General features: G+C 27.9%; 1 protein-coding gene across 1 annotated transcript; it reads left to right on the forward strand.

Annotated features, from left to right (window-relative positions):
• Positions 1–582: 582 nt before the first annotated feature.
• On the forward strand, positions 583–9,009 carry LOC141537094 (uncharacterized). Its single transcript, XM_074257929.1, has 15 exons — positions 583–1,078; positions 3,012–3,242; positions 3,433–3,656; positions 3,743–3,853; positions 4,067–4,225; positions 4,314–4,415; positions 4,644–4,820; positions 4,910–5,032; positions 5,116–5,169; positions 5,295–5,417; positions 5,501–5,686; positions 5,926–6,523; positions 6,871–6,954; positions 7,030–8,691; positions 8,804–9,009. The coding sequence occupies exons 1-15, from the start codon at positions 583–585 to the stop codon at positions 9,007–9,009; spliced, it is 4,536 nt and encodes a 1,511-aa protein (XP_074114030.1).
• Positions 9,010–9,613: the final 604 nt, after the last annotated feature.

Below are 9,613 nucleotides of genomic sequence, written 5' to 3' on the forward strand. Positions count from 1 at the left end.
TGTTTATTAACTTATTAGAACAATATACGATTTTAAAAAATTATAAATATTTTTTACTAATATTGTGACGTTATAAATTTTCGCTCCAAAATAAATATGAAATAATGTTGTTATTTATTGGAATTATAGTATTTAATATTTATTAGCAATTAACCAAAACATTATTTTATTATGTTAATTTAATTTAAACTTCAGTTGTCCATATTTCCCGCTCTCATATCATTTTTTTGGTATTCTAGCAGAGTCACAGAGCGACATCTGCATTAATGTCATCGAAACTTGTTGTAATAACATTGACAATGAGTGTTTTCAGAGTAACTTAGATTGTTTATATTTATATGTTGTAATTCCACAATATATCAATTAGCAAGTAAATACTATAAAATTTCAACAATTTTTGAAGTAATGCGTATATACATTATTTATTTTTATGCTTAATAACCTGAAGCGTCTATAAATAAAAGTTACAGCTTATAAATTGAAATTGAAGCATGGTAAGAATAAAAGTTGTTGATCGCAACGTTGTTTTTTCTTTATAAAAATATAAAATTCGTATAAAATTTTTGGTTTTAGGCAGCTCAAATGTTAAATAATAATTCTCTTAAGAGTTTGTTGATTGAAGATATAGCATTTCGATATGACTGGAGTGATACCGACAGTGAGGGTTATGACGGAGACACTGAAGAATTATTGGATAATTTTCATAAAATTTTAGTCTTCAAATCTACAGCTGATAGAGATGAGAATAATTTGCAGTTCGTTAGTGATGAAAATTCTTTAAATGACGATAGTATTAGCTCTGAACCATTGACGGATGATGTAATCAATCAGAAAAATGTATCAAGTAAAGATGAAAATTCTGTGACGGAATGTTTTTTTAAGTTTTTTACAGAAGACATTTTGAAGGCAATCGTTGAGTGTACAAACACACATATTGCTAGGAGTAAGAATAATTTTTCAAGAAAAAGAGACTGTCAAGATATTAATATTGAAGAATTACGAGTTGTTATAGGTCTTCTCATATTAACTGGGCTATTCAAATTAAATTCAAATTTAGATGATTTGTGGGAAAAAGGTGGTATTGGAGTCGAATTGTTCCGGCTAACAATGAACTTAAAAAGATTCAAATTTATACTACGCTATTTACACTTTTCAATCTATAGTAATTGCGAGTCAAGAAAACTGGATAATAATCCAAATAAAATAGAAGAAATTATTGAAACGTTTAGGAAAAATTGTAAAGAAAATTTTGATGTCGGAAAATCTATTACTATAAGTCGAAAACTTTTGACACATAAAAGTGATTCATATAGATCTGAAAATAAAGTTGATTTGTCTTCGAGTTTAATGATATATTATACGATGGACCCAGATTACTATTATATTTCGCGACTGGAATTTTACGATAAAAAAAATTTCAATCGTTTAGAGGACAGCTATTCTAATCACCAAGATGCATTGTACTTCTTATTAAAGTTATATAATGAAAACATTAATGTTGTTTTAGATGAGAGTTGCAAAATACCTGATCTAATTCTGAAAAATTCAGATTTTAAATGCCAAGTTGATACTGAAAAGGTTAACTTATTTATGACTGATGATATTTTAAATAAGTATACTGTCTTTGGACAGACAAAAAAACTTGTATTAAAACTGCTGTTTTTATGATTGATATAGCGTGTTTAGATAGTTTTGTAATCTATCACGTGAACTTTAACAATAACTTGTCTCGAAAGCAATTTTTAAAAAAATTAGGCTTGGCTCTTGTTATTGATCACATTAAAATGCGAGCTACCAGTCAATATTTACCGAGAGAACTACGAGCTGAGGCCTGTATGTTTCTTTCATTAAAGACTGAACCAAAAAAATTTGACACAAAATTAGGTAAGGCTGCTAGATGTGTCACTTGTCCTCGAAAGGCAGACAGAAAAGTTCGCACAATCTGCTGCAAATGTGAACAACCCATGTGTCAAATCCACATGATCTCATTGTGTGAGAATTGTTATAAAATCTAGATAAAATTTTTCTGAATTATGCTTTTACTGCAGATGATAAAATCATTTATATGTAATCGAGCCATATTTTATTAATAATCCAACATATGAAATTAAAACCAGCTTTTTTAAATTTTCACAACTAAGTTAATAAGCTTTTCATATTTTTAGCAACGTCGATAGATGTACATACTAAATGATGCAGAAAAATTTTAGTTTTGGATTATATTTTATAATTATCAATTAAGGTTGTAAATCATTTAAATATCAAGCTTTATTCTTTCTTAAAATTTGAATTAATATAATAATAAATGATAATTAATCAATATAAATCATTCCTTTTCGCGATAAATAATTTACCTCAATCAATTCTTATGAACTATAAGTTTTTTTAATTACTTATTATGAAAAAATAAAATAGAGTTTCATAAATTAATTTATTTCGCATGTAATAATGTAATTGTAACAATTAATAATATATAAAAATAAAATAATGATAATTATAAAAATAATGATATAATTGATAAAAATGACATTTTTTCGACCTTGTTATCAATAAAAATGAACCCAGTTGACTTTCTTGTGATTAAATTCAAAAATTTTGAATAGTGATAAAAAAATTTCCTACTTATTCAACGGACTTGTGGTTAAGTCCGAGACTTGTGAAACAGCCTTTATTAATAGTCTTTTTCTAAGCACAAGCCATTTTCTCTGCTATCATTGTGAGTCCATTATTGCTTAAATTTTATTATGTTATTAATAAAATTATTCTATCGTCAAAATGCCTAAACTAATACTAAATGTACATTTAAACAAATACTTTGTGAAAAAAAACAATGAAAAACTTTCGAAAAAATGTTTGTTACTTGCGATTAACAGTAAGTATTTACTCTATCAGATTATGAACAATTCTACTATAATAATATAAAACAATTCAAATAAACCATTTAACCGGTTTTAATTAGATATATATCTAATTGAACCAATTTTGTTTTAAAAAATAATATTTTTTTTCAGGTCATTATGATTCTCTTATCGATGTGAAGAATCGACTGAACAAAGGTTTACCTCAAGTTAAATTAGTTCGGATAAAATTCCCCACTAAAAAAATTGACCTACACAATTTTGACTTGAAAGGTGATTTTAATAAAATAATCAAATTACAAATTGATGAATGTCCTGATCAACATGTTGATCAAGGAAAATTAACACATGAAGAAAGCGAAGTCTTACATCCTATCAGTGAAGGTAATTATTTTCAAAAATTATTCAATAAATATTTTATTAGCATAAAATGATTTGATTTATTTAATGCTTAATTAATTAATTACAGTACATGATATTTTTAATTGACTGTAGTTGACAGTCTCAGTTGGAAATTAAAAAAGTTTTATATGAAATTTCTGTTGCTAATTCATTACAATTATTTTTGTTATAGATCATCAATGTGATTTTGATAATATCACTAGTAGATTGAATAGCAGATTACCGTACGTAAAACTGACTCGGATTAAATTTCCTACCCTAAAGAGAAATCTAGATCACTATCTACTGTCTAACAAAGGATTAAAAAAATCAAAATTCTATGAATCTGAACAAGATAATGATAAAAAAACTCTGATGAGAGATGACCTCGCCTCTAACAGCCTGACAGAGCATCAGGTATGTTATAAAATTAACAAGTATATTTTAAATCTATAAATAATTACACATCTTAATGATAAATAATTTTTGTTTTTAATTTTCAGGTTGAATGGCATAAAAATAATAATAAGGTTACTGATGGAATGTGCGAACAAATATTTAATTTCAGCCATGATAAGTTGTCAAATAATTCACCCGATCTTATGGAAACTAAGGTACAATTTTTATAGTTTATTCATATGAATTTATTTTCTTTTTCATGCGGTGACAAAATTCTCTTACGTTACTTCTTCAACGACCAGATCAGCATTCTTGTAATGCTTTAAGTCTTTAGTCAAACTATATTTCAGACTTTAAGCTAATAAATCTCAGCAAAATGAACAATAAAAATAAATAGATCCTCATTTATACATTTTTTTAATTTTTAGAAAACTTTTGATGATGTTTTTAACTTTGAACTTAACAAACGAAGCAATGATTCAACATTTCAACAATTTCAACATTTCAACAATCATGATTTCAGAATAAATCATGATCATGACTACGTCATATGTCGAAAAATTAACACACTAGAGCTTCTAGATAAGGTACAGGTATATCAAAATAATAATCAGATCTAAATTATTCACAAATCCAATTGGAAGTCTCATTTATATTTCTTATCGTCTGAATTAGTATCAAAATAGTGAGGATATATCTTTAACAGCGTGCAATGGGCAACAAAACAATAAAGATAACATTACCACTGATCCACCTGATACAACATCTATAATCAAAGTAAACAACTTAATCGATATCTAATTTAAGACTTTTCTAATATTGAAAATGCTGTGTATATAATTTTCAAAATAATTTTATAGCTAATATTCATTTTTTAACATTTAACTAGATTTATATACGTTATAAGTTTATTTCTTGGTTCATATACCATTTATGATGATTAGGGCCTAGAAGTTCGCGTTCATTTGTGATGATTAATAACAATGTAAATAATATTTTTTCCAGAAAAAGTTTGATGGTTTAATTATTGATCAAGGTGAAACTACATATGATTGTCACATCAGCAAAGCAACTGAGCATTCTAAAGAAAAGTCATATCAAAGTATGCATTATGATAATAATGATAAAGATCAAATCGTCATTGAGCAAATTAACTTGTCGGAAACAATTGATAATGATCAAGTAAATAAGAAAATTTTTAAATGCATATTAATTGATATTCGAGCCTAATCAAAAATTATAAATTGTAAGTTTTTTATCATAACTTCCAGATTGATTTGAATCAAGATATAGAAGATATATCTTGTAAATCGTTGGATCAGTACTGCAATGAGGAAATCAAAGGACAAGATGATTTGTTTACCAAACTGCCTGGTAAAACATTCGACACTGAGGTAAAAATTTTATAATTATAATATATACAATTTACTGCATCCTATTGCTACAAATATTGAATGCTATATGTTTTTGGTTTCAGAAAAATTATGTAGAGATGCTATTTACCAATGGAATGGTGAGCAACAAATTAAACGTAAGATATGTACGATGGAAGAAATATCAAATAATAATAAAGTATGTTAAAATACAACTTATGGTCTGAATTAGCTAATTTTACAATCAGAAGTTTTCTTGCTAATTTATGTTTGTAAATTTTAGATAAAATTTGATAAGAATATAGAAAGTGCGCAGAGCAAATTAATGAATCAGTTATCTGTTATTGGAGAAAAAGACAATAGTCAGGTATTGACTGAACTGCTTGGAGAACATTTAGGGAATAGAGTATACATTTTGAATTCATTACACTTGATCTTGACTGAATCCAATTTCTACTTTAAAAATTTTTTTATGCATTTTGCTTTCAGGATATTTGTGTAAGACAAATCAACCAAGATTTCAATAAAGAAAAAAAGAATACAGCTAAAATGACGTCCGATATATCAAACGAAGATAATTTAATAGATATTGCCCTCTTACCTATTGATATGGTTGATATTCAAACCTTGTACGACTCAGAACAAGATATGCTGAAGTATTCTTCGGAGTATAAGGTACATTTTTCTTTCTATAATTATGGTGTCATACGAGTCCAACATTAATGTACAATAATTGTGATCACTCCAAGATAATCGTATATTAATCATTATATAAGATTTCTTATATTTATTAATTAATTTTCACAAGTGATAACTGAATACTATATTTATATTGTTTTTTTTTTTTTTTGGAAAAATAATTGATTTAAGTAATAAAAATTAAGTTAATTTTTAATATCGAAAAATTTTTACAGATCTCTGAACAATTAAATACAATTTTGTCTTACCAACTAGATGGTAGAACTGTTGATGAAGTAAGAGATGATGATAATATTCTTGAAGATTCACCTCAATTATCACCTGTAATTTTGCGTAACCGTACAATGAGAGAAACTAATGATTTATTGAATGATTCTGGTTCAACTCAAACTCACGATGAGACTTACAACGATGATCCATCATACATCAATGAGATGAATTTATCGGACATGACAGTTGCAAGTTTGAGCGGGCTAGATTCTGTTGATAACTTGGAAAAATCTGTAACTTTACCGGCTGAATCAGATAACGCTCATTCTGAACTTTTACAGGATCAGCTTTCTCACGAAAATGAAGAAGAAAATAATGATCCTGGTCTGGATTTGGCTATCTCCAAAGAAATTAGTTTAAATACTCAGAAAGGATCTATTGATAATTCCGAGTTAATTGTTCAACAATCCAATGTTCCGCGATGGAAAAAAAAGTATGCGTGTCCATTTTGTCACAAAATTCTCGTTGGTCAATTGCCACGGCATATAAGAAATGTTCATGGCAATATTGAAGACGTGAAAAAGCTTAATAACACTTCGAAAGGTGAAAATTTTTTTAAATCATAAATGAGTCGACTTTTAAAGCATCATATTTTTTACAAATTTTTTTAGAACGGTATTTAACAGCAAAAAAAACTTTTTATCTCTAAGTAATAGTTATCAATAATGATTAGAAAAGATTAACGTAATATTTCTTATGAATAAGTTTAAATCGTAGCTGCGAGTTTAGATTATTTTTCAAAATTAATTGACTATATTTTTTTATTGAAGTGTCACTTATATGTCTTGATATACTTTCAGATAATATATTTAAGTAGTTATTCTAGTATAAAATATAATTATTCCAATAAGTATTTGCTCGTTTAATTAATGAATAAATTTTTTTTTTAGGTTCAGCTGAACGAAAAGAAATTTTGACGGTTTTCAGAAATAATGGTGCGTTTTCTCACAATTGCAATGAACTTTACAATAAAGGTGAATTAATAGTGAGTCGTCGTCCTAAAATTCCAAAAAAAGCTACCGACTATACTACTTGTTCATATTGCTTAGGAACATATACTAAGGCGAATGCACGCAAACATATAAGCCAATGTAGAAAAAAACAAGGTGAAAGTAAGAATTTGAAAGGCCAGCGAGTATACTACGTAATGGGGAAGACTATTGAAGCTCGAATGCTCTCTACTGCAAATGATATTTTGAGGCTTGTTGTATTTCCAGTGTTACAAGAAGATGAAATTGTGCGTTTAATTCGCTACGACTGGCTCATTATTCTATATGGAAATAAATTATGTATTAAATATACAGCACATTACCAGCACAACATGATAAGAGCCCGATTAAGATTAATTGGAAGATTATTATTTGCTGCTAAGCAGATAAATTCCACTATTACACAATTAGCCGATTTATTTCATCCTAAATGCATCCAAACCGTTATAAATGCGATTGGACAAATAGCCCGGATTAACTATCTTAAAAACACTTGTGAGGTCCCAGCTGTAGCTTTGAATGTTGTGACATACATTCGGCAAATAGCAGTTATGCTAGAGACCGAATATGTTGTACGAGAGGAAGACCAACTTCAAAAACAAGTTGCTAACTTTTTAAAAGTGTATAATTCAGAAATGAGTATCGCAGTAAATAAAGTTGCCAATAAATCTCAAGCTCAACTAAAAAGACATAAAGTTGTCATCTTACCTATGAGCGAAGATATTCAAAAACTTATTATCTATATAAAAACTGTAAAAAAAATTCATTTTACAAATTTAAAAGAAACCTTTGATTATCAGTCGTGGCTGGCCGCTTCAAAATTAGTAGCAGCTTACTTATTAGTATTTAATCGTCGCCGAGTAGGTGATGTGCAGAATATTACCGTGTCTGACATCGATCGCTTACAAAGCATTGATAAACATGCAGATAAGGAAGAGTATAATGCTCTTGATGATGAAGGAAAGAAAATTGCTCGAAATTATTACAGAATTGAAATACGTGGAAAATTGAACAAAGATGTTGCAGTAATCGCAAGTAACGACATTATTGATGAGTTAAGACTTTTAATTTCATATCGAGCATTAGCTGACGTTCCTTCGGATAATGATTTTGTGTTTGGTTTACCGAACGGAGGGACTAGTCGAATCCGGGTTATAAATTTATGTACTGTGATGCGTAATCTATCAGTTGCTTGTGGTGCCGAGAAACCGGAATTACTCCGTGGAACCCAATTAAGGAAACATGTTGCAACAAAATGTGTTGAATTTGAACTCTCAGACAATGCTCTGTCAGATTTAACCAAGCACATGGGACACTCGGAGAAAATTCATAAAGACTATTACCGAAAGCCAATCAAGTCCAAAACAATAGTCCAAGTGACTAAATTGCTTCATGCTGTCCACGGGACTGTGGATGACAAAAATGATGAAGAAGAAGATATTAACATAAATGATGAATCCGAATACGTAGAATATGACAGCTTATCACATAGTACTGGTAATGATAATATGTCCAATATTCCTAGTGAAACTAACGAAATATATGACAGTAATTTCTCGAGTAACTCAACACAAATTCCCAGTGGAACGGAGGTAATTTTTGATAATGTTGTACCTTGTACTTCGAGTGCAAATTATTCATCGGTATTAACTGATAACGGACAGTTTTGTGAACAAAATACTCCTAAAGATAAGCCGGTCGTAGCTATGGTTTCCAGTATCGGTGAGTTATGTTACTTCATTTAAAACAACGCTTGATAAAGTTTTATCGTTATCATACATAACTATTTTATCACTTAAGAAATTTAAATGATTACACTTTTATTTTTTAATAGGTTTTTCGAGGAAGAAACCTTATAGTAGCGAAGAGAAACGAGCTATCATGACTGAGTTTAAGGATCATTTTATCAATCAGACATTACCATCATTCGAAAAAATTGATGAATTACTAGCTAAATACCCATGCTTAAAAAATCGTCGCAGGGATTGGATTAAGAGTTGGATTCATAGTCAATTTAAGAAAAAAATGTTAAGACGTTGAATAATGACAAAAGTATAAAAGTTGTTGAAAATCGAAAAATTAAACACAAAGTGACTATGTTGAGAAAAAAATTTTAAATAAAATTTAATTTTTTAACGAAGCAAAAACAATTCCCACTAATTGTTTAACTAAGCGTTCGTTGCATTAAGGATCATATGAGTAAGAATCCGCTTTTATTTTATAAGTTTATTTTAAATTAAAAATATTTTTTTAATAATTATTTCTATTTTTAATTACAAAATACTAAGAAAGTACATTTTATTTAAAACAGTTAAGTGAATATTATAAAACAATATATATGCTTTGATGAGTAACATTATAATATAATATATTATCAGTACCGATTTTATTATTGAAAAAAATTTTTAATTGAACTGATTCATTATCTTTCAGAAGATTTATAGTTTGGAATTATTTTTACTTAAACAGTTTTGATAGAACGATAAAAACTATAAATATTGACATGCAGATAATGTTATATGTATAAGATAATACATATGTATTTATAATACTTTATTCTATGAAATGTTAGTTAACTAACTCTTTATTATAATTATTTGAGTATTGTGTGAGTTACAATAAAAATGTTGTATTATAAAATTTT

Source organism: Cotesia typhae, unplaced genomic scaffold, assembly GCF_013202065.1.
Source record: "Cotesia typhae breed Kobodo isofemale line unplaced genomic scaffold, CoteBio_Ctyphae scaffold_58, whole genome shotgun sequence".
Lineage (NCBI taxonomy): Eukaryota > Metazoa > Arthropoda > Insecta > Hymenoptera > Braconidae > Cotesia > Cotesia typhae.

Bases quoted from the DNA above. Each gene is read 5' to 3' on its own strand.
- LOC141537094 (XM_074257929.1), top strand. From the start codon at position 583: ATGTTAAATAATAATTCTCTTAAGAGTTTGTTGATTGAAGATATAGCA. The intron at 1,079-3,011 runs GTATTGGAGTCG...ATTTTTTTTCAG, and splicing joins TGATTTGTGGGAAAAAGGTG to GTCATTATGATTCTCTTATC. The intron at 5,033-5,115 runs GTAAAAATTTTA...TTTTGGTTTCAG, and splicing joins GTAAAACATTCGACACTGAG to AAAAATTATGTAGAGATGCT.